Genomic DNA, 26653 nt, shown 5'->3' on the forward strand with positions numbered 1-26653 from the left:
GATATATTTGTAAGAAATTTAAGAGAATAACACAATGAATCAGAAACACAAGCAGATGATGTGGCCACTTTTCTGACTTCTCAAGGTGCTCCCACTTTTGGTTTGTTTTTTTGTTTATTTACTAGTTAAGAACATCTTTTCATATTGCATCTAGTATCAGAACTCAGTCAGTAATACCAGAGTGGATGAATGAGTCTCATTACAGAAGGGCAAGCAGAGAAACATGCTTTCATCTCCAGCCATAATTAATTGCTATACAGTAATTTATTTTTTTTTGTAATCCATACTACACTATGTAGCTTCTGTACAGCTTGATGAGACAGCTACATTTCACTGCAGACAAAAGGCTAAAAATGCAGGGTAAAAAAAATAATTTTGTGATTTTGATACTATCAGAATTTCACAAATCAATACACAACCTTGATGTCTGCATATGCATTAATTCATCCACTGGTTTGCAGACATGTAAGACCATACACAATAACAGGGATGGTCTAAGCATCAGAGGACATGCTCATGAGCTCACTCAGATTACCAGCTATTTTATTTCTCCAGGTTCATCTTTCACTGAGGGTAAGTTTCCATGATGACAAGCTGAGAGTTAAATAAATGCCTTCTCTCAGTTTACCAATTTAGCTGCAAGTACTTTATCCATAAAGACATTAGAAATGTGAAAAAAATTAAACTAATGCTGCTTAATTTTTATGTTTTACAGAAAGCATAAGGACAAAAATGCTCTTCAGTGAGTAAGAGCAGTACAGACAATTCTTCAAGCATAAATATGAATGGATGCAGGCAGAGAATGGAGAAAAAGAAGGAGCAGAGATGGTGAAAACCAAACATATAGAAAAGCTGTCAGACAACACCAGTGAGTCTCTAGTTATGCTAACATCTCTTAGTAGGCTGATACATGTACACAGTGCTCTTCTCCTTGGTCTGTCATTCCAGCACCTGCAGGATATAAACTACTTGAGCTATACATGTCCTGACAGTTGTTTAACAGCAACTCATGAATTATCTTCCATGCATGTATCTTACTCCCTTTAGAATTTCTACTCTTTGTTTGGTCTCAACAACATCCTGAGTGAATGGGTTCATTGCTCTATTACTTATTGTAAAGTTAGCTATTTTTATTCTAATCTCCCTGACTCTCTACTGGGCATCACGTGATACCTTTATTGGCAGAACCTGGATAACTCCCTCTTCACTTCTCCATACTACTCACAGTCTTCCAAATCTCTAACATACAGCTTCCCAATAGTTTCTTTACCAAGTAAAGACTCCTAATATTTAAGACTTCTTGCCTAAAATGATCCTGTTCTCCCCATCATGACTGATTACAAGCATGGTTGTTTGATTTCCTGAGCTGCACAAGTTACACATCACCCCTCAGAATGGCAGTAAATAAAAAAAGCAGATATGAACATTCACAACAGCAGTGCAATCTGGAAAAAAGGGTTAGCTGCTATATAATTTCTTACACTTTCTGTGTGCTCTGATAAATCTGTAAACATCCTGTCAAGCATACAAAACTGTACAGTTATTTATTAACACTGGCATAACAAAGCTGATCATATTAACAAAAGATAAAAAAGCTCTAAGTTTAGTTCTCTTAAAACATAAGATCTGATTGAATAAATGAAATTATTAGTTCACCAAAGCATGCAAGTAAAGCAAAACCCAAGTGTCAGTAATCTAACATGAAAATATATAACACCTGAAGCTTAATCAAAAGTTTTTCCAAATTAAGGAGTTCAAAAACCTGAATTTTGAGACCCATTATGTAGCAATACCTAACAAAAACACATAAAATGCTGCCACCCTGCAAGAAAACATGTCTGTTTTCAGTGCTGAAGTTGAAAGAAATGAACACACGTAGTTCCAGTGAAAGTAAGGGGCTCTATGTAAACATTCTTTTTGTATTTTTTTAGATATTACTGGCAATACAGAGGGAAAACACAGCCCTATCAAAACCAAGTGATCCATAAAGATTTCTTCCACAAATCCTAAACAGTTTTGCAGTGTTAATGGCATCCTCATGACTCGCTTATTTAAAACATACCTATTTTGCCAAATGCTTCTCGTAGGTCTTCAAGCTCCTCACGAGAGATGGTAGTTATGTTGTTCTCCATCTTCAGACAGCAGAAGTGTTGTCCTCAATTGCTAATACCTAATAATAACAATAAACAGGTAAGATATAAGGCAGGCTTTAATTCCAGACACATATAAGTTACTGATCTGCTCAACACGAGGTACCAGACCTGAATGACATGTCCAGGCCTGACACACTTCAAACATTACAAACAACACTTTAAAGTACATCAGATACCTAGCAATTCTTTTCACTGCAATAGTGAGTGAAAATTCACAACAGCAGCACCTGTTTACATACATTTCATGTTTTCATTTCCATGGAGAAGCCCTGGACAACAACCTACCTCCACTGCTCAAGTGGTTTTCCAGCATTAAAATCTCCTCACACTTCAAGAAACAATTTTTGGAAACATTAATTTCTAAGTGAGATGCAGCATCACTGCCAAGCAGTGCTTAGTGCTGGGATCTCGCCCTGCAAAGCACTGAGCACTCCAACATTTACACCACATAAACCCCAGTGGGACACTTCCAGGTACCTACCTACAATCCCTCAGTGAACACCAGAGAGCCTTTCCACAACTCCAGGAGGTACCACCACCTGAAATCTACCACTCTTCTGACACCCTGCTGTCTCCTAACACTGCCAAAGAGCTCAATGAAGGCTTTTACTGAGCAAAGACTGGAGTCTCAGTGGGAACCTTTCTCTGCTGATCTCTTAGAAAAGCAGAATAAAACTGAAGGCACCTTCACAGGGGTTGATAAACTCCCATGAAAGATTTTGCCTCTTATCAAAGCTTTACTACAACAGGATGATTCAGATTTATTGGTACTAGGTGCAGCTTTGTAAAGAAGCCACATGCAGTTGTCTCCACACCCAAGTTTGTATTTGCCTTTGCCATTTTCCAGCATGCACACACAAGGCAAGCCCAGGGCAGCACAAGCCTGCCTGCACTAAGCTCTGAGCAGCACCTGCCTGGAGACAGAGAGAGCACAGGCTGCCACAGGAGGGGCTGTGCCTGTCCTAAACGTCCAAGTTTCATCTTTGCTTTTACTATATAAGCCAAAAGTGGCAAAAATCCACCTCACATATATATTTTCATTGTTGTTCTAAATTGTTTCATTGTTATTCTTATTTCCAAAGTTGTTCTCAACTTGCCCAAATATTTGCCTTTGCCATTTTCCAGCATGCACACACAAGGCAAGCCCAGGGCAGCACAAGCCTGCCTGCACTAAGCTCTGAGCAGCACCTGCCTGGAGACAGAGCACAGGCTGCCACAGTGCCTGTCCTAAATGTCCAAGTTTCATCTTTGCTTTTACTATATAAGCCAAAAGTGGCAAAAATCCACCTCACATATATATTTTCATTGTTGTTCTAAATTGTTTCATTGTTATTCTTATTTCCAAAGTTGTTCTCAACTTGCCCAAGTTTTCTTCTGGTTTAGTGCTTTTGCTTTAGAGCAAGAAAAAATATATTCCTGGAATGACCAAGCTCACAATAAATATATTCTTGTCTGCTAAATGCAGCTGCTTCTTCCCTAAAAAATGTGCATACCAGCAGACCAGGACTGTTACCCATTGGACAAGACTCTAGAAGAGGAAACCTGACTTCAACTATGTTTTAGCACGAATCATGCTGGATGCCCTTAGGAAAGAGGGTTGCTTCCCAACCTTTGTGGAAAATTTTTCTTCCACGATGCTATACAAACTGGTCTGCTAAATGCAGCTGCTTATTCCTCAAAAAATGTGCATATCAGCAGAACAGGACTGTCACCCATTGGACAAGACTCTAGAAGAGGAAACCTGACTTCAACTATGTTTTAGCACGAATCATGATGGATGCCCTCAGGAAAGATTGTACTTTTGCTTCCCCACCTTTTGTGGAAAATTTTTCTTCCACGATGCTATACAAACAGAGTTCTTAAACAACAGTGGGTTGTTTTAAATAGATTTTGTCTACTTTACTTGGGTTAGTATTCTCTGTGTCTTCACTGGGACTGCTCCTGTGGGTCACACAGGATATGGCCTTGAGTGTGGGTGGCAAGTTAAGTCTTTTTCCTTCATGTCACTAGATCTTATTTAAGTACTAAAATCCTTCTTACCCATTTTGCTAAGCTTACTAATAGCATATACCAGTGTCCATAATGAAAAGGAAAAAAATTAAAATATATATTCAGAAAAAAATAACCCTTCACACAGATATTTCTGCAAGTACCTTCACTGGGAACCTGATATGGCAATTAAAGAAATAATGAACTGTGGAAAAATTGGTGAAAAAATTAAAACATTTAAATGCAAATTACTAAGGAAGTTTAAACAGCTCCAAATCTAAAAAAAAAAAAAAAACCAAAAAACAAACAGATGAATTTAAACAGCTCCAAATCTAAAAAAAACAAACAAAAACCAAACAGATGACACTCCTCTGAAATACAGAAATGACATGACAAAGCATAAGTGCAATATTTAGCTACGCAAGTATAAAAGACAACACCATTAAAGTTGTTAACTATTTACCATTATCATGACTCAGATCTTATAAATTTCTGCCAAGCTGCATAAAATTAGTTTCACTCCTGCCCTTTTATAATTAATAATTCAGATTTTCCATCATGTTCTATTTCATAAAACATCAATCTTTGATTTCCAAAGACGTTGATTATTTCAGTTACACAGTAGAAACATCTGTTCCTGAATGAATCAGAAAAAGAAAGCTAATAACTGCTCTAAAGAGACAGCCTTAAATAGCCTATGATATCCTGACAGGGTAAATTATCTGGTCAATTAAATGGCAGAAGTGCTGCAATCATGGTTCAGGCATTCAGGAGAGACAGAGTCTGAACATTCAGAGACAACACCTTAACTAGTCAGACATTACAGACAATTCCAGTCCACAAACAGGGACCTTCTATCTAAACTAATAAATACCTTGCACACCCAGGCCCATCACCACCCAACATGACTCAGAGCACAGGCAATTCTGACAACATTTAGCCCCCAGAGGTATCTGGGTCTTGGAACTATGACTACCTGCTCAAAGGTGTATTCATTTCCAGAGAACATTTCTCTGTACTCTGAGGGCGTTCATACGACACTTGGATTTTGTGCAGTCTCCACCTACAATAAACCATTTCCCACTGCTCCAGGACAGGGTAGGTACAAACACTGTTTTAATGCTGATGAAGCACCCTTGATCCTTTTTTTAGTCCTTGAAAATATGCTTAGTATGAACTGGCAATATTTATATAGTCCTAACCTGCTTTCTATGCCTGGAAGGCTTTTTCAACCTAAAGATAATTCACTGGACTCTGCTGGAAATCATCCACATCCAACATAAAACAGATACAAACTATTGCTGGTACCATTGTGGTATTTCTTTGTGTGCAGAGGAGTATCTATGGCTGAGCAACCACAAAGGATGAAGTGAGTAGGTCAAAGAGAGCTCCTGCCACATTTTTGACCTGTTATCGAAGCTGTCAGAAAAAACAGATCAGTTAATTGGCAATCAGGCCCAATAGTTGTCTCCATCCATGCAGGCAAGTGGCAATTTCTTTTCCAGTTCTTCATTCAAATTCTATTTGCCTCATTTCCACACGCAGCTGCTACTGCAGTGACAATGGAGTTCAGAATGCTGACTCGAGAGCTTATTTTCTTTTGTTGCAGTTCTTTTTGTCTGCATCAGGGACACACCTCCTCTATCCCTGCTGCAAATACTGCCTATTGCTGCATCACTCTTAAAGCTCTTGTCTCTAATTACAGCCAAGAGAGCATCATTTGCATACACAGGTTGTGCTTTTATGTCAACAACCAGCTGGTTATTACAATGTACTATCTATAATTACAAAACATGAAAATTCTCCTCTTATTTGGCTTTGAATCTGCTACAGATTTTAATGGGAAAAAATCCCCCCAAAATACAGTTTAACCTGTAGTATTCCTGTGTTAGTTATCCAGGACTCTAAGTCAATGTGATGACTTAGGATAGATTTCAAGCACTATTAGTGTCTTTTAATCTCGGAATAAACTAGGAGTTCTGTCCAGTCTCAGTGAGAAAGTAATGCATTGTAAGGTATAAGACACACAAAAGAAACTTTAAAACAAGAATATGTATCACATATTCCCTTTAGATAGTAAGGTAAGAGGAAATGCTAATTAAAAATTACTGGAAATATCCACATATAATAAAGATTTGTGCAATGGAACTAACACAGAGAATGTTAGCTTGATATGAACACACACACACAGAGGTTTGTGATGTTTATCAAGGTTTATCGAGGTTTGTTTGTTCTGTTTATTTTTTGGTTTCCCCACCCCAACTCATCTTCGACTGAAAGAACTTTTTATTTATGCCAAGATTATTTTTGTCCTTCAACTAAAAAGATGATTAGGGGACAACTGAATCGATCCTTTAATAATGTGAAAGCACAAATTGTTTTAGGTGTTGCACTGGTGGTCTGTAATAAAACAGCAGTGGTGATTAATCTTAATTAAATTAAGAAAAGGTATGTTTTTACCTTACTGTGATCAGTCTCAATCTTTATGACAAATGAATAATCACCAGAGTTCAGTGACTTTATGATTTCATTGTTATTGTTGTTTGCCCTGGCATAGGATATGGAAAGATAACTTATCTTTCCTGTATCACTAGTAAGGCTGGAGGAGAGATCATTAGGAAAGAACTGCACTGTATGCAAAGTGAAAGAAGCCTTCGTTGTGGAACACAGTCACAGCATCACAGAATGCCAGGTTGGGAGGCACTGCAAGAATCAGCCAGCCCAACCTTTCTTGGCAAAAGCACTCTCCTCTCTAGACAAGATGGTCCAGCAGCCTGCCCAGCCAAATCTTAGAAGTGCCCAATGCTGGGGAATGCACCACTGCCCTGGGGAGATTATTCCAATGGCTGACTGCTCCTCTTTGTAAAAAATAGTCTTGGGACCAATTGGAGTGTCCCCAGGAGCAACCTGTAGATATTACTCCTCCTCTTTTCCATGTGACTTCTTTAAAACAGGAGCAACCAGCCTTTAAATACTGGACCATAGTGATAAGGTCTCCCCTACACCTTCTTTTCTCAAGGCTGAGCAAACCCAGTTCTCTCAGTCTTTCCTCCTATGATCTCTGTGGCCCTTCTCTGGACCACCTCCAGCCTGCCCACATCTATATTTGTGGCAGGAACCAGAACTGGACACAGTATCCCAGGTGTGGCCAGCTCTCAGAAACAAGTAATCTAACACACCTGTAGACTGATAAGCGCTAGGCTTTATAAAGAAAAAAGATAAAAAAATAGATCCACTCCAAATGCAGCAAAGAGAGAACCAAAAGGTCAAAGTAATTCGCTATACACATACATGCATCTGTATATGTACATAGACATATATATATAAATAAAGGTTTTGCAAGTATATGGCTAATTTTTGAAAGAAGAGATGGGGTATAATCATGATATCGATGAGGAGTTTGAAGAGCAAAATTCTTCCAATGTGATACAGTCAGTCTGAAGCTTTATAACCTGGAACACTCAGATTGTATTTCTCAGCCTGGGCTTATAAACATGGCTGGATATATTTATGATGATCAAAAGTATTTAATTGCTAGAAGCTAAAAGATAATGAAGAACTATATAAACCAATATTCAACATATAAACCAATGACCCATGGAATTTTCGTCTTTTAGGAACGACATTACACAGTGAACAAGGTACAATTTAAGAGGAAAAAATAGTATTTTTAACTTCACTGACCTTTGTTAAATCAAGGCTATCAAATCAGCCACAGTGATAAATTTTGTGTCCACAAAACATGTATCTCATGAAAGGAGGACTAGATGTACACTGAAATTAATTACTCACTCCATGGGAATTCGTTCAACATAGTACAGTAACTATGGTCAGTAACAGAATCAACATTTCCTCTATGCCTTCAGATAAACCTGGATGAATAAGAAGTAAAACAAGCTGAGATACTGAATTATTAGACTGGTCATGGGCCTGCTCTGAGTTCATTTACAGTGGTGTAAGTACAGAACAATTTCATGAGGCTCAGGTCAGCATTAAGAGCAACTCTCTTATAAGGCAAATAAAAGCTCACCTCAGTAAGATACCTTTTCATCCAAACAAAATGCCTCCAGCTTCCTTTGGCTGCTGAGGGTACAGACTAGCCATGCAAATTTATCAACAGTATCAGTTTCACGCAGTTTCCTTTGCATGCATCATTCAAGAGGATCTCAAACTGCCTGTGCTTTGTGTTGTTGCATTCAGCACTCCAAATAAAACATATCAACAGAAACCTTACCTATGCCTATACCACTTGTAGGCAAGTAATTTTGAAAAAAATCTGTTGCACACTGAGTTCATGGAAGAACCTTTCATGAAACATTCTGCAAACCCAATCTCTTTACGGTCTAGCTACACCAACATTTTGGACTGAATTTGCCCAAATGGATTACCTCAGATCACATTCTGCTTTGGTTAATTAGTTATTTTTAAAATATTTATACAAGCTTCACCTGCTTCCAGCACAGAGCTGTGAATACTGTCAAGAGCAAATCTGAATTAGTGACATTCTCTGTGAAACTGGGACATTGAGGTGACCCAAGTCAATAACACTAGCCCTGAAGTCCTGTACACACAAGTTACTACACTCTAATTGTATTTTCTGATGTTTATGAATACTGTCATTCTTAATACTAGTAGTTATGGTTAGACCACTTCTGCAAGTAACAGAGCAGCAAAGGAGTTAAATTTTTTATTTCTGTAATACAGTGTGTCCAGGGCTCCGTACCTGATAGGAAACCATTTCCAGGCAAGTACATAAACAAAGCTGCTTCCATGCAACAAGCAGCTTTTCTTTAGGATTTGAAAACACCAGGCAAATCAGTATTGGAAAAACAAAACAAGATTTTTCTCACACATCTCTTGGTAAGACCCAACACTTCTGTTTTTCAGAACACAAGATCAGACTGTTGACAAAAACAATGTACCCCTTAATCTGAATCAAAATCATTCTACTTTTGTAAGTTTTCTGTGATGAAAACGTCAATACTCAGTATCTTAACAATCTTAATTTTTAATGCAATTTAAATATATTACCTTTCCAATAAATTTTGGAGTGCAGAATCAAAGTATGCAATACAAAATAATAAATGTATGCCATATTACAACAGCAAATTAAGGGACAAAACCAAAGTTTCCCTACAGAATTTTTAACATGGTTAGAATGAAAAAAGCTGACCAAATTAAAAGTTGGATACAGTGAATCTGCTAAAGTGGCACTTGCTCTCACTTTTATTATGGACAGCCTTTACATTGGTGAAAGTTCAATAACAGCATGTAGATGGTATCCAAACTATGTCAGAAGTACTGACATAAGGAAAATGGAAGTGTAGGAAGAGCCAGAGTACACTCCAGCCATAAACCTTAATTATTGTTTATGCTATCTCAACATCTTTCATGGTTTTCATTCCTCACCAACACAAATATTTAGTCAAGAAAAAGAACACAAAAGGGATAAGAACTGAATTTTTAATATAAACATACCAACTACCCACTAATAAGACTGTTTCCACTAAAAAGTGTTTTCAGAATTAATTGTGAATAAAAGCAGCTTATGAAACAGAATAAACAAGAATAGAGTTACTACATTCTACAGTAGAAAAGGATGGGCCTGTTAGGTCTGTTTCAAGGAGTTTGAGCCTATGACTTGGTAGGCAGACAGCTTGGAAACACAAGGTGAAATGCCTGGATGACATCAGAAGCTTGGAAGGTGTGCCACCAACCTAAAGCAGTTCAGCTCTGGAACATCCTATCAAGCCTCACAGCTGGCCTAAAGGAGATTAGTTACTGTGGCACTCAGGTAGAGGACATACATCTTCCTTATTGCCACAGCAAAGGTACCATGGTTATTAAGAACAAGTTTTTCAACTGTATTTCAACAGCTTCAACTGAAGTCAGCTGGCTTTAGGGATTTTCAGAACCTCTAATAATCATGCCACATATAAAGTAGTGAAAAACTTGGGAAATAAATAAGTGCAATGCAATTGCAATCTCCTTCCAAGAGAGACAGAAGCAGTTGTTTGGTGCTGCCATGGAAACACAAGTGTTAGTGTAAACACCCAGTGCCTCAGTTTCATAGTTCATAAAGCAGAATGTCATAGACATAATATTTTGATTTAACAATAAGGAAGTATTGCATCCAGCAACAAAATCTACATGCTGTTAATGACACACAGTTGCGACACAAAGACAGGAAACAATGGGCAAAAACAGTGTGAGAAGTGGGAGAAGGGAATTCCCTTGGGAGACATGAGATCACACAGGACACCTTCCATTTGTTCAGCAAATCCTCCAATAAGTGTCTCCTGAAGCCTATTGGAAAATGTACATTTGTAGAAACCACTGGGATTGTAGTACATGTGACCTTTGTGGGTGTGGTTCTAACCTTCCTACTGTAAATCATTTTAGTGTTGCTTTACTCCCACCTTATTGTCCAGAGTCTAGAATATTTTTTACCTTTTACTGACACAGTTAAAACTAGTCCTTACATAGGAAATTCACAAGTCCTGGTATAAATATTGCTGCCCATTTCTGCTGTGTGGATTACACTTGACAGATTCATTTTCATTTCTGTGTTTCTGATATATGACTATATATTGTTACCATCAGGTCCACTTCTATTTGCCATTAAAGTCACCTCTATTTCCAATGAAAAACTTCACTCTCGTTAGTCATTAACAGGTTTTTCTTAGCTCAAGAACACTACTTAAATTGCCCACCATAACCCACAAAAATAATGCTAACAGAAGTGAAGCAACCCCACCACCTCATCTTTTTATCCAAGAATGTGAAGCTGGAGTTTTGAACACAAACATTTAAAGGCACTGTTCTGAAAGCAAGACTCCTGCTTTTCCATTTCACACATGGCAATGTATTTAAGCAATTCCTGATTGCAGAACTACATTCAAATTAATTAGCAAGGAAATAACAGAATTAAGGTGAATTGGTAGAATAAACTTCTTTACATGTGTAAACATCAAAATGTTTACGCTGCTCCAGGAAGCATTTGACTGAGACTTGAACAGAAAATTCAATCAATATCCTGTATTGTTTCATTTACCTGACATATTCTTCTATCTTCTCACCATCAATATAATTTACCTTCTCCAATTTGATACTTTCCAAATATCAGTTTATTATACTGAAATGCATGTCCCATGCTGACTCATCATTTAGCTTCCCTGGACACAAAGGTACTAGACCCTCCTTCCTGAAGAACTTGCTCAAGCTCCCACCAAGCACCTTTCCTGCTCCTCCTGTTCCAAAGGCTTCCTTTGCCTCACTGACCTTGTCCCCCTATGAGTATCTTTGCTTGTGCATCACTTCTGAATGCACCCACGGCAACCAGGAAAATTTCCTGTCTCTGGAGGGCCACAGTTGGCAAGGATCAGGCCTTCCAATTAACACTGGAGCTTCTACCTCCGATGCTGAGACCAAAAGCAAGGAAAATACAGGCTGAACCTCAACTACAGCAGCTAAACACAGGAATTGTGGCAAAATGAGTTCCTGCAAAGGTCAAAGCACCATATCATTTTCAGCATGCAAATACATGTTAGAAGGAAAGAGTACCAATAACAAAGAGACAATTTTATGAGTTTTCTCATAAAACCCCTTTGATTACCAGCAACTGCTCTGAAGAATAGATTTTTTTAGTCCAAGCTTGGTGTCTCTGTGACATTCCATTAGAGCAAACTACACTAAAATATAAATGGAAAGGCTACACTACTAAAAGCAAGTTCATTCAGGAACTCCATCCTCAAGTCACTCTTTTGTGCCTAGGCTGACATTACGTATCAAGTTTACAACAGCAAAAGAGAGAGCTAAAAGACACAGCAGCAAATGATACTTAATCTCTTTTTCTCTGTCTAGGTTTAGGAACATGCAGCTTTTGTTAGCATGCAACTACCATGACAAATCTAAGCTGCATTATTTTTAAAGGACATTTCAGTTGGAAAACATTCTGAAATTCTTACCGAAATATATGTATCAATAAAAACCTCATACTCAGAGTTCATGTGTTAACAGAACCCTCATTTGACAGTAGGACTTTTTGGGTATCTCAGTACTCTGAAATAAGATTCAGAGGTCAAAGTTTATGCTTTAATTTTTCTTTTACTTCCTTAATAAACTATAGCACTGCTAGTTAATTACTAAACAGAAAAGCTAATGAGCAGCAATAGTCTGCATTACAAAAATAGCTTTTCCAAAAAAATCTACAAATTAGACCCCAAGCAACTAAAAACCCCATGAAATATGGAATAACACCTGTCTTCTGTTTTCAAATACTTCCCATTATTATCAGATTAACTTTTTAAGCCCTGCTTTGCAGTAACTGGCAAGACTTGAAATTTGTTTAAGAATTAAACAGACTCTTGTGTACTTTCTCAACCCCACAAACTGTGCCAAATTACAATTAAATTACGAGCTTCACAGTTTTTGAGACTTTGCTGGATTTTGCATTCTGCCTACTCCAATCAAAGTGTACTCACCTTGGACTGTTTAATCTGTTACAATGTCACTGATCTTTTGCAAGGATGTCAGTATTTGTCCCAAGCCTGTGTCTTCCAGGTTCGGTGCCACTTGAGAGGCAAGACATAATTTATTCCCTATTTTTTGCTGAGGAATAGGCTTTAGCCTTCTATGCCATTCATAACTTCAAAAAAGGATCTTTTCCTTAAGCCAACTGGAACATTATGAACCATTTTTCTCTTCCCTGAGCATGAAGGTAACATTTAGTTACCACGTAACTGAGAGACAGAACTATGAGCAGAGCTCTCCCTGAACAAACAGCCTAGCAGGCAGAAGAGGAGGGAGCACAACTCCACAGAACTGCCTTATCCTGCCCTGTGCCTGTTCCTTGGTAGCTGAAGCAGGAAACCTCACCTTGCTACAAATAGTAAAACTCCAGCAGAGACACACAGGCTAACTCTGACTAATGAACTTAGTTTTAAGGTCACCCCAGAAGTTAATCACGTGAATATCATTAAGAGTAACAACAAAAATGCATTCATTCTGCCCTTAGCAGCTGAATTTACAGCCACATATCCTCCATACTCTGGCTAACTGCAGTTAGTACTGAATAGATGTGTGGTGCCAGAATATTTTCCAGTTTTCATTAATTATCAGATGGCAGTATGGCCTTCTGACACCCACTAATGCCTCCTTCAGCTCCACATGGTTCAAAAGATTATTAGATTAGACTGATCAGCTACTATACCGCAAGCAAGCCAGGATTTTCTGTCATGGAAAATTCATAGGTTATTTTTGGGTTTCTTTTTTCATTGGTCCAGCTAGAGGGAAAAGGAGGGTCCTCCACAACACACGGCCAAAGCAACTGGCAGCATTTGAAAGCCAGTCCCTGCAGAGCCACAGATGCCCAAGTGCCACCTGTGTGCCAGCTCAGAGCTTTAAGGAGCTATGTTTGCCCAAGTGCTCAGGATAAAAGAAGCACATTAGTAAATCTGAGTAACTAAAGCTAAATAGAGTATTGTTCATACCTTCTAAACTAGAAGACTATCTGGGGCACACAGGAAGCTCATTTGCTGGAGCTGTAGTTCTTAATAATTAGGCCAGAATAAAACATCTACAGTTGTTGCTGCCAACTGTCATTTTTAATCATGTTTTGTAGATGAAAAAGAACAAAATTCCTGAGCGTTTTCCTAACTAAGTTATTCAAAATCTCAGCCTTAGGATTCCTATGATTAGGATATAACTTTATATTCTTTAATGAAGACTGCTTCTGATGCTTTGGTGAAAACTTTGCCATTTTTTTGTAAACATCAGAAATCAAAATTTAAAAAAATAAACCTATCAAAATCTTGGGTCACAACAATTTATCTTTTTTGCAAGTTCGAGCTTACAACAGGAGCAGACATCCCTAAGCATTAAACCATACACTGCAATTATGCAACAAAATAATGAGTTTTAAAAAAAAGTTTAAACAAAAGATATATCCAGGCATTTCTACTAAAACAATGAAAATCTAATATTTTATTTGTCTGCTGGAAAACAATGCATAAAAGTGTTCATGATTGTTGTTATTTAGAGTTTTTATTTCCTGTTTATAAGTATCATGAAAAAATTCATCTTACAAAATAATGTTAGGTTAATAAAAAAAAATTTACAAAACAAATAGTTAAAAAATTATTTGTTGCTTTAAAATTAATTACCTGAAATGAAAAAATTCATCTTGCAAAATAATGTTAGGTTAATAAAAAAAAAATTTTACAAAACAAATAGTTAAAAAATTATTTGTTGCTTTAAAATTAATTACCTGAAGTCCCAAAGGTGAGACAGACACAATTATACAGTTTCTAGTATGTACTTGCTATAAGGAACAATATTTACAACACAGAAAATACGGTAAGCTGGATCACCTTTGTGTGATGAGCCTCTTTGCTGAAACACCGAGTATTCTTACATGTAATGTATTCACATGTTTTGTGTTAGCCATTTTAAGATGTGCCATGATTAAGTGACAATTGTTGACTCTCACAGGCTGCAGAGAGATTCCAAAGCTGCCAGATTACAGTCCAAAGCCTTTCCAAACTGTGACACTTTCACAGGAAAACATTAATATTTCTTACGCCACTCTGAAGTCGTGAACACTTGTTCAGACTTTGAGAGGAGATTTTCACATATTGGGCAAATGAAATACATAGCCAATCTTTGATGATAAAATGATCAACTGTGATCAACAGATAAATCAGTTTGTTGGAAAATCAACTCTTCCACAAGGATAAAATGTCTTTGGAGGAGATCATATAAAATAAGCATTTTATTTCACATAATACTTTAACTGATATGTCTTGGATATTAAGTTAGCCCCAAGTCTACACCAAAGGAATCATTCTACTCCTAGTGACCTTCACAAAAACTCAGTAACTCTGTCACATTGTTTACTGTCACTTTACATGGTGACAATTAATGAAAAATAACTCATATTTCTAAGTCTCCAAAATTAATGCTCTTGAACATTAAATAACACCCTATATTTAAATCCCTGTTTTTAAGTTTCTAAACATGACACAGAAATATTTATTGTGCTGTTACTGTCACTCAGCAAGTCAGTACCATGCTTACCTTCCCAAGCTTTCCCCTATTGCTGGTTTGTCTCTGCTGGGTGAGGAGTCCAGTGAGAAGCAGCATAACTGAAGTGACATCTTAATGAAGCACTTCTCAGGTAGCACACAGGCTCGAGTCAATCACTCATCCAACATATGCTTATTTCATTGGGGAGGGCTGATATGGATTAATCCTATTGAGTTTAAATGCCTAGATCTTAATTTACTTAGGAAAAAGCAGAATGGCAGCTTAAAGAATAAACTATATGGCAGACGGGTCTGTTCCATAGATTTACTACACAAAAAAAAATCAGGAGGGAAAACACAAAGAAATTTTGGAATGCAACCAAAATATGTGCTTCTATTATTACAGATAATTTCTGTTTTCCCCAAGACAGTCAGTCCATCAGACAGAAGTTCAGTGAAAAGCCCAGCGTGGCTGACCCAGTAGTTGTCTTTCACACAGCACAAGGGCTGCCATTTCAGGGTGCAAGCACCTTATGAAAACAAACACAACAAGAGTGCCAGAAGTAGGGATTTGCCCTGGCATGACAAAAAACAAGTCCTGTGCTGCTGCCAAGCTTCTCTTTGGAACAGCTTTGGTAGGAGGTGACCAAACCACCTTGCCCATGGTAAAGAGGCCAATCTCTGGTTTGAGTTTCAAGCAGAATGGTCAAAGATTCTGGAAACTTTAAGGAGTGCACACATTAATTTTGATTATTTTTAATCTCTAGTAATAGCAGAATAACAAAATGCCTTTTGAGAGATCAGAGCTATATAAATGTCAATGATTAAGATGAACAAGATATCAGCTTTTAGAAAATTTGTCCAATAGGTGTTGCACTAGTGAAGTAGTTACCTCTCTATGCAACTTCAAGCAAGTGACAACTAACTCTTCTAAAAAAGAGGAAATTGATATTATTTAAATTATAATTAACTCTCTTTTAAAAAAAATTATTGATAAAATATAAATTTATGTGCTTCTAATATTTTGTCATTTGGGATGTGAAAAATATTCTGCCCCATACAATTAAATACACAGCTACAATTAAGTGGCTGATGATAAGTAAAATGAAATATATCTTTATATTCAGTTACTTCACATTGAACACATCATGTTACCTGGAAAGGGAGGAGGAAATCCTCACTAGCTTCAATTAAATAGATCTTGATTCTATAAATCAAGTTTGGAAGGACTAGAAACACTGCAGAAATAAAATAATCAGCTCAATGGAAAATTATAACTTCATACTACTTTACATTGCCTTACCTTTAGGCTATGATAGAAATAATTTCATTTCCCTTTGTCATAAGGTGATAAATTAGTGCAAAGAGAAGCAATAGGACATGTGCAAACACAATGGGAGGACATGTGGAGTTAGAAGAAGAGCTTGATAAATCAGCAGGACAAAAACATTCCAAACTATAAAAATTCTGGAAAAGAAAAGCTATCAGAGAACAGCTGGTTTGAAAGGAACAAGTGGGTCCTGAATCTTGGACAGAAACAAACTCTTGAAATTGCATTCAAATAAATATAATCTTGCTGTGAACATATGACTTAGTACTTCAGCTTTTCTACATGTCAGTGTTTTTTATCAGTCTATTCAAGCACTGATTATTAATGAGATGAAGGGATGAATACACTAATTGAACAAAAGTGGGAAATACTGGATCCAGCTTTTTTTCCTCCTCTAGTGACTATTATTATTAAGGAAACATCTGCCAAGAGAGCACTGAAAGTGGGTTGATAATCCTCTTCCCAGCAAAAGCATGCATGGAGAAGCACACAATCTTCTTTATGCATAATTTATTTCTGAGTCTTAGCAAAACCAGTCTCTCTGACAAGCTATTGTGATGCAGTACCTTTATTCTCCTTGGACACCTGTATGGAAGAGCAGTAACCAAGTACACACCTCCACAGAAAAACCTAGGAGTTCATCAAGTTATATTTAGAAGTAGCAAAACAAATAATCATGTAAATAATAAGGCCATAGCTAACACTTAGCATTTGACCAGATGAATCAAAGCTGAAATAATGTAATTAGTAATTTTATCACAAATATTATACACCAGCGAATAGAGAAATTATCCTTACTGTTTCATTTTCAACACCTTTTTGAAAGATTTAGCAACAGCAATGATTAAAAACCTTAATAAAGAGACCAGTAATGCAGAATGGGTTCTGTCAGTAACCTGGAATTCCTGATCCATATTGATCTGACCAATGTCATTTGTTTTCATTGTTAATATTGCTTTACAAATCACACCACCAGGGACTGTTTGCCCCTTGAATGTCAGGCTGAAAATGAGCTAATAAGACACCACCTTCCACAGAAGGTCTTCAAACCTAGGCAGTTGCTCAGCTCAGAACTACATTTACAATTTATTGCTTCCTTATTCTCTGCCACAGTACAGTGGAGCCTTGCCCAGGGACAGTTGTTTGTTGGGATCAGATTCTGCCCTACATTTATTTAATCTGTTTATGTAGACATGGTGACTTTTGGAGCTTTTATGGAAACAGCTATCAAGGATGTGAAGTATTTCAGACATTGTAGTGAATGCTATGAAAGTATTTTATTTAAGTTATTACTGCAAAAAGAAGGGTGGAATATTACAGTGAGACTTCACGTGAAGTTTTACATGTAAGAGTATCCCTAAACTTTTCACTTTAGGTATTTCCATATACCAGGCTGTTAAGCTGATCTCTATTCTACTGACAAAACCCTCACAGAGCAGAAGAAGCTCTGGGTACTGGGAAAATACTCACCAAGGAATGAAGAAGTGATAAATAGTGCTCCACTGCATACAGATTTAATTTATTTGCTTTCCAAAACAGAAGGGAAAAGGACAAAAAACATGAATTCCCCTTCTCCCTCCTCCATTGCACTGATTTCTATAGTAAGCAATACAATGGGGAAAGTGAACATCTAGCAGAACTTTTATCAATATTCCCATACATAAACTCTATTCCAGTTTTTATCAGTACAGAACACAGAATCAGATGGAAAAGTATAGCTTCTAGTAAGTCTCTCAGAAAACTACAACTTCCCTCTATGAAAACTGGAGCAATGGTAGCTAGTACAGTTTTTCAGATTTTCATTGAAAAAAATATTAGAATAAAAGAACCTATATAATTTCAACAGTCAGAATTTTCAAATGTAGTTTAAATGACATTTTAAATGCATATTGCCCAATTTTCTCCTAGCATAACTAGTACAGAGTTTTAAACGTCTCTAATGGATGTTTAAGCATCACTGTGGCTACAAGTTTTTTAAAAAGAGTAAATTCCAGATTCTGTAAATTTTTCTTTAGGAAACTATAATCCAGGAATTTTAACTCTCACTCAAAATGTCTTGATGATATACACTGATACTGATAGTAAATACATCTGTGAGTTTCCTCCACAGCTACCAGCCTCAAGAATAATACTTTTCTAGAAATACTAGGAAGCAAGAAACAGAAAAAAAAAATATATAGGCAACTATTTTTAAAAGTAGTAGTTGCAGATAAACAAAAAACAGTAATTGCTGCTATACAAACAATAAAACTAGATTCCAAAGGAATGTATAAGCTAATATGCCATTTCTCCAAATTACAAAATACTGTATTTTACATTATCAGTAGTATATTAGTAGGCTTATTCATAAAAAAAACCACGAATAAGGGCTTGCAGGACTAGGACCTGTCAAGATTATATTTAGAAATCAAATAGATTTTAGTGTTACATGTTTTCTTTTCCCACTTCTTTCCCCTCTTGTACCTGTTGGTTTTTCTTAGCTGGATGTACACAATCAGCTTTTAGGTTTCTGGCTTACCTGTTGTCCTCACCACCATTTACTGTTTCCATTTTTTACTCTTTTGTTTAATCATCAGACCAATATTCAGGGTGACACATAATTTTAATCTGTGCCACTTCATTCCAGCCCAGTTGACTAAGCAACAGAGGCAGAGATAAAAGCCTCGAGTGCTGAAATCCACATTCGTGCAGTGCAGAGGAGCAGCGCCCTGTGTCCAAAGGTCAGCAGCTGCATGACTGCAGAGGGAAATGAGACTTGGAGCACTCACAGCCTCTGTGACTGCAGCAGCCCTGCAGATGAGGAGCCACAAGCCCAGCCTGACACAACTCCTTAGTGCAGCTCGCAGGACCCTGGGCACGCTCTCAGCTGCATTTCCCCTCAGCACAGCTCTCAGCTGTGGAAGTCACAGCTCTCAGCTCCTGAGCACCAAGGAACACACACGTGCACTTACACAGCTCCTCCTGTCTGCCTGCAGGACAGCTGAGAGTGAACTGCAGCCACACCAGCCTCTGAGGGAATGGCTCACACACATCCACAGAGCACACGAGCCCCCAGAACAGTAATTATGCCTCAGAACTGAACAACAGAGGGAATAAAAGTACAGTTAACATGCTCTTGTCCTCTCAGACCTGCTGGTCCAAGGCAAAGTCACTCAGTGCCTTAAAATAAGTACAATGACCTGCAGAGGCATGTGGTAAATAAATAATGAAAGCCAAGAGAGAGGCTTGAGTGTGGAAGAATCATGCAGCTATACAGTGAGAGGACTGCTCAAGTAGGGAACAGAACAGAAAAAAAATGAAAGAATTAAAAAAAAAGCAACAGCAGCTTCGGCAGAAATCTTAGAAGTGCTGTATACACTGAATTTGACACTTAGTTGTACCCATCTGCATGAATTTCCTCCCCTGACCCAAGTTCTGCAAGCTGGGCTCTGCTCATCTAAGAATCCTTTCACCAGTATGCATCAGCTGCATTGGAGCAGAAAAGTCTCCAGGCACACTATCTTCATTAGCAATTAGCCACTCTCTTCAAATGCATGGTAACATGCCTGCATCTCCTCCTGGGGGCCAAGAGACATAAAAGTGCAACATAATGAGATGAGAAAGAAGGAGATGCTTATCCTGTGCTTACTTAGGAAAAGTAAGACATGAAATCAGGTGTTTCAGGTGCTGTTTCCCTGGAGGGTCTATAAAACACTAGGCTGTGTGAGTGAGATTTCTTACACCCTCACAGCACAGTGAAGTTGTTATGGGCACTCTCATGTGGAATTTCTAACACCAGGGTAGCTGGGGAAATTTGATGGTATGGTGAGAAGTCAGCAGATGGGGCTTTGCAACTGGAAAGTAAAATTCCCAGGGAAGAGTGGGGAGCAGAAGATCTCCCTGCTGATTTGTTAGAAGTGCTTATTACAAAACAAAAAAAGCCTGAATTATATGCTCAGTGAATGCTCACAGAAACTGCACAACAAATTTATGTAGTATACTAACTATGACAAATGAAAGCATTTCTACAATAACTATACTAATATGATCTCACCGTTGACTCCAGAGATTCCCATGCAAAATCACTTTTTAAAATTAAGCACTTTATGTGCCACACCTATTTTTTCTCAGCAAAAACAATCACCCTATGATGCAGTAAATTTCACTTGTTTCTTAGGATAACAAAGTCTTCCTGAACTTCCTAAAATACCAACAGTATCCTGTTCTCTTAGGGATGACACAGGCGTTTTAACTCTACATCAAACTGGCAAGCAGTACAGCTTACACCTTCCTCAGTGTGACTGTCATTTCAGTCTTTGAAATTTACACTCAGAACATTGTTTTCACAATAATGGATACTTTCAATTGAAATAGTCTAGAAAATTTTGTGTTCAAAACAACACTGATAACAAAACCCAGACATACTTGATCTTCTTGAACCATTAAAGCTCTACTTAACAAACCACATACAGCTACATGGTTCCTGCTTTTTCTCTATGAATGACTCTAAAAAGACTAGCATTTTATGAAGTCAGCTGGAAGAAAATACTGCAATACATGCTGAAACACAAACTAAGATAAAATCAGTTATATTTTGTAAAGTTTCTTGAAGTATTTTAGGTCCATGCCAAGATACCAGGCTTTAAAAGGCCAGCAGAATTTTACTGAAATGGCAAACATGTATTTTGCAGCACAAAAATAACCATCTCTGAAATGAAATATTAGCAATAGGTTCCCGAAAACATTCATCTGAAATGGTTCAAGTAATTGAAACACACGTGGGCTGTTTTACATGCAAGCGACACAGCCCTAGCACAGTGGAAACACGCAACAGAATTATCCTCCGAGAGGATTTTATTTCAACCCAGAAACAACGCTAAGCAAAGTTCATGAACAAATGCAGAAAGAGCCGGAGCTCCTGACGACAAAAACAAAGCTCAGAGTGGAGTGTCCCCTCGCGAACTCTCTGCGGTTCGCACCTGCCCATGGCCCCTCGTTTTATCCTTTCTTCTCCCAGGTGGGGCCGCGCAGCGCCCGACCGCGTCCCTTCGGGCTTCTCCCCTACACCTCACACACGACAACGTTCCGCAAAAGAAACAGAACGTAAGGCATCACACGCTCAGAAAGTAATGACAATAACAAAAAAGAAAGTCTGTATCTCACACGCTGCTCACCGCTACCTGTGAGGAGCGCCCAGCCCGCTCACCTGCCGAACGCTCCCTCACACGCTCAGAAAGTAATGACAATAACAAAAAAGAAAGTCTGTATCTCACACGCTGCTCACCGCTACCTGTGAGGAGCGCCCAGCCCGCTCACCTGCCGAACGCTCCCTCCGGCCCCGGCCCCGCTCCCTGCGGCCCCGGCGCACGGCAGCGCCCCAGCACCGGCCCCGCTCCCCGCTCGCTGCCCACCTGTCCCGCGGCCCGTCCCGCAGCGCCTTTATTCTCCTTGGACACCTGTATGGAAGAGCAGTAACCAAGTACACACCTCCACAGAAAAACCTAGGAGTTCATCAAGTTATATTTAGAAGTAGCAAAACAAATAATCATGTAAATAATAAGGCCATAGCTAACACTTAGCATTTGACCAGATGAATCAAAGCTGAAATAATGTAATTAGTAATTTTATCACAAATATTATACACCAGCGAATAGAGAAATTATCCTTACTGTTTCATTTTCAACACCTTTTTGAAAGATTTAGCAACAGCAATGATTAAAAACCTTAATAAAGAGACCAGTAATGCAGAATGGGTTCTGTCAGTAACCTGGAATTCCTCATCCATATTGATCTGACCAATGTCATTTGTTTTCATTGTTAATATTGCTTTACAAATCACACCACCAGGGACTGTTTGCCCCTTGAATGTCAGGCTGAAAATGAGCTAATAAGACACCACCTTCCACAGAAGGTCTTCAAACCTAGGCAGTTGCTCAGCTCAGAACTACATTTACAATTTATTGCTTCCTTATTCTCTGCCACAGTACAGTGGAGCCTTGCCCAGGGACAGTTGTTTGTTGGGATCAGATTCTGCCCTACATTTATTTAATCTGTTTATGTAGACATGGTGACTTTTGGAGCTTTTATGGAAACAGCTATCAAGGATGTGAAGTATTTCAGACATTGTAGTGAATGCTATGAAAGTATTTTATTTAAGTTATTACTGCAAAAAGAAGGGTGGAATATTACAGTGAGACTTCACGTGAAGTTTTACATGTAAGAGTATCCCTAAACTTTTCACTTTAGGTATTTCCATATACCAGGCTGTTAAGCTGATCTCTATTCTACTGACAAAACCCTCACAGAGCAGAAGAAGCTCTGGGTACTGGGAAAATACTCACCAAGGAATGAAGAAGTGATAAATAGTGCTCCACTGCATAGAGATTTAATTTATTTGCTTTCCAAAACAGAAGGGAAAAGGACAAAAAACATGAATTCCCCTTCTCCCTCCTCCATTGCACTGATTTCTATAGTAAGCAATACAATGGGGAAAGTGAACATTTAGCAGAACTTTTATCAATATTCCCATACATAAACTCTATTCCAGTTTTTATCAGTACAGAACACAGAATCAGATGGAAAAGTATAGCTTCTAGTAAGTCTCTCAGAAAACTACAACTTCCCTCTATGAAAACTGGAGCAATGGTAGCTAGTACAGTTTTTCAGATTTTCATTGAAAAAAATATTAGAATAAAAGAACCTATATAATTTCAACAGTCAGAATTTTCAAATGTAGTTTAAATGACATTTTAAATGCATATTGCCCAATTTTCTCCTAGCATAACTAGTACAGAGTTTTAAACGTCTCTAATGGATGTTTAAGCATCACTGTGGCTACAAGTTTTTTAAAAAGAGTAAATTCCAGATTCTGTAAATTTTTCTTTAGGAAACTATAATCCAGGAATTTTAACTCTCACTCAAAATGTCTTGATGATATACACTGATACTGATAGTAAATACATCTGTGAGTTTCCTCCACAGCTACCAGCCTCAAGAATAATACTTTTCTAGAAATACTAGGAAGCAAGAAACAGAAAAAAAAAATATATAGGCAACTATTTTTAAAAGTAGTAGTTGCAGATAAACAAAAAACAGTAATTGCTGCTATACAAACAATAAAACTAGATTCCAAAGGAATGTATAAGCTAATATGCCATTTCTCCAAATTACAAAATACTGTATTTTACATTATCAGTAGTATATTAGTAGGCTTATTCATAAAAAAAACCACGAATAAGGGCTTGCAGGACTAGGACCTGTCAAGATTATATTTAGAAATCAAATAGATTTTAGTGTTACATGTTTTCTTTTCCCACTTCTTTCCCCTCTTGTACCTGTTGGTTTTTCTTAGCTGGATGTACACAATCAGCTTTTAGGTTTCTGGCTTACCTGTTGTCCTCACCACCATTTACTGTTTCCATTTTTTACTCTTTTGTTTAATCATCAGACCAATATTCAGGGTGACACATAATTTTAATCTGTGCCACTTCATTCCAGCCCAGTTGACTAAGCAACAGAGGCAGAGATAAAAGCCTCGAGTGCTGAAATCCACATTCGTGCAGTGCAGAGGAGCAGCGCCCTGTGTCCAAAGGTCAGCAGCTGCATGACTGCAGAGGGAAATGAGACTTGGAGCACTCACAGCCTCTGTGACTGCAGCAGCCCTGCAGATGAGGAGCCACAAGCCCAGCCTGACACAACTCCTTAGTGCAGCTCGCAGGACCCTGGGCACGCTCTCAGCTGCATTTCCCCTCAGCACAGCTCTCAGCTGTGGAAGTCACAGCTCTCAGCTCCTGAGCACCAAGGAACACACACGTGCACTTACACAGCTCCTCCTGTCTGCCTGCAGGACAGCTGAGAGTGAACTGCAGCCACACCAGCCTCTGAGGGAATGGCTCACACACATCCACAGAGCACACGAGCCCCCAGAACAGTAATTATGCCTCAGAACTGAACAACAGAGGGAATAAAAGTACAGTTAACATGCTCTTGTCCTCTCAGACCTGCTGGTCCAAGGCAAAGTCACTCAGTGCCTTAAAATAAGTACAATGACCTGCAGAGGCATGTGGTAAATAAATAATGAAAGCCAAGAGAGAGGCTTGAGTGTGGAAGAATCATGCAGCTATACAGTGAGAGGACTGCTCAAGTAGGGAACAGAACAGAAAAAAAATGAAATAATTAAAAAAAAGCAACAGCAGCTTTGGCAGAAATCTTGGAAGTGCTGTATACACTGAATTTGACACTTAGTTGTACCCATCTGCATGAATTTCCTCCCCTGACCCAAGTTCTGCAAGCTGGGCTCTGCTCATCTAAGAATCCTTTCACCAGTATGCATCAGCTGCATTGGAGCAGAAAAGTCTCCAGGCACACTATCTTCATTAGCAATTAGCCACTCTCTTCAAATGCATGGTAACATGCCTGCATCTCCTCCTGGGGGCCAAGAGACATAAAAGTGCAACATAATGAGATGAGAAAGAAAGAAGGAGATGCTTATCCTGTGCTTAAGAAAAGTAAGACATGAAATCAGGTGTTTCAGGTGCTGTTTCCCTGGAGGGTCTATAAAACACTAGGCTGTGTGAGTGAGATTTCTTACACCCTCACAGCACAGTGAAGTTGTTATGGGCACTCTCATGTGGAATTTCTAACACCAGGGTAGCTGGGGAAATTTGATGGTATGGTGAGAAGTCAGCAGATGGGGCTTTGCAACTGGAAAGTAAAATTCCCAGGGAAGAGTGGGGAGCAGAAGATCTCCCTGCTGATTTGTTAGAAGTGCTTATTACAAAACAAAAAAAGCCTGAATTATATGCTCAGTGAATGCTCACAGAAACTGCACAACAAATTTGTGTAGTATACTAACTATGACAAATGAAAGCATTTCTACAATAACTATACTAATATGATCTCACCGTTGACTCCAGAGATTCCCATGCAAAATCACTTTTTAAAATTAAGCACTTTATGTGCCACACCTATTTTTTCTCAGCAAAAACAATCACCCTATGATGCAGTAAATTTCACTTGTTTCTTAGGATAACAAAGTCTTCCTGAACTTCCTAAAATACCAACAGTATCCTGTTCTCTTAGGGATGACACAGGCGTTTTAACTCTACATCAAACTGGCAAGCAGTACAGCTTACACCTTCCTCAGTGTGACTGTCATTTCAGTCTTTGAAATTTACACTCAGAACATTGTTTTCACAATAATGGATACTTTCAATTGAAATAGTCTAGAAAATTTTGTGTTCAAAACAACACTGATAACAAAACCCAGACATACTTGATCTTCTTGAACCATTAAAGCTCTACTTAACAAACCACATACAGCTACATGGTTCCTGCTTTTTCTCTATGAATGACTCTAAAAAGACTAGCATTTTATGAAGTCAGCTGGAAGAAAATACTGCAATACATGCTGAAACACAAACTAAGATAAAATCAGTTATATTTTGTAAAGTTTCTTGAAGTATTTTAGGTCCATGCCAAGATACCAGGCTTTAAAAGGCCAGCAGAATTTTACTGAAATGGCAAACATGTATTTTGCAGCACAAAAATAACCATCTCTGAAATGAAATATTAGCAATAGGTTCCCGAAAACATTCATCTGAAATGGTTCAAGTAATTGAAACACACGTGGGCTGTTTTACATGCAAGCGACACAGCCCTAGCACAGTGGAAACACGCAACAGAATTATCCTCCGAGAGGATTTTATTTCAACCCAGAAACAACGCTAAGCAAAGTTCATGAACAAATGCAGAAAGAGCCGGAGCTCCTGACGACAAAAACAAAGCTCAGAGTGGAGTGTCCCCTCGCGAACTCTCTGCGGTTCGCACCTGCCCATGGCCCCTCGTTTTATCCTTTCTTCTCCCAGGTGGGGCCGCGCAGCGCCCGACCGCGTCCCTTCGGGCTTCTCCACTACAGCTCACACACGAAAACGTTCCGCAAAAGAAACAGAACGTAAGGCATCACACGCTCAGAAAGTAATGACAATAACAAAAAAGAAAGTCTGTATCTCACACGCTGCTCACCGCTACCTGTGAGGAGCGCCCAGCCCGCTCACCTGCCGAACGCTCCCTCCGGCCCCGGCCCCGCTCCCTGCGGCCCCGGCGCACGGCAGCGCCCCAGCACCGGCCCCGCTCCCCGCTCGCTGCCCACCTGTCCCGCGGCCCGTCCCGCAGCGCCC

At 38.6% G+C, this 26653-nt stretch overlaps 1 protein-coding gene across 6 annotated transcripts in view; it reads right to left on the reverse strand.

Moving 5' to 3' along the window:
* Positions 1 to 26653, reverse strand: part of PLS1 (plastin 1) — a 48078-nt gene that overhangs the window by 20650 nt on the left and 775 nt on the right. For 2 of the 6 annotated variants that reach the window (XM_039722384.1, XM_039722387.1), the window contains exon 2: positions 2063 to 2170. In XM_039722384.1, the coding sequence (XP_039578318.1) occupies positions 2063 to 2132 (70 nt within the window). In that variant the 5' untranslated portion in view covers positions 2133 to 2170. Of the gene's footprint in view, positions 1 to 2062; positions 2171 to 12625; positions 12877 to 21791; positions 21837 to 21886; positions 21908 to 26625 lie in introns of those variants that run through there. The other 4 variants (XM_039722382.1, XM_039722383.1, XM_039722388.1 and 1 more) reach the window with 4 other exon arrangements.

The sequence above is a fragment of the Passer montanus genome, unplaced genomic scaffold (assembly GCF_014805655.1).
Source record: "Passer montanus isolate IOZ18808 unplaced genomic scaffold, ASM1480565v1 scaffold48, whole genome shotgun sequence".
Taxonomy (NCBI): domain Eukaryota; kingdom Metazoa; phylum Chordata; class Aves; order Passeriformes; family Passeridae; genus Passer; species Passer montanus.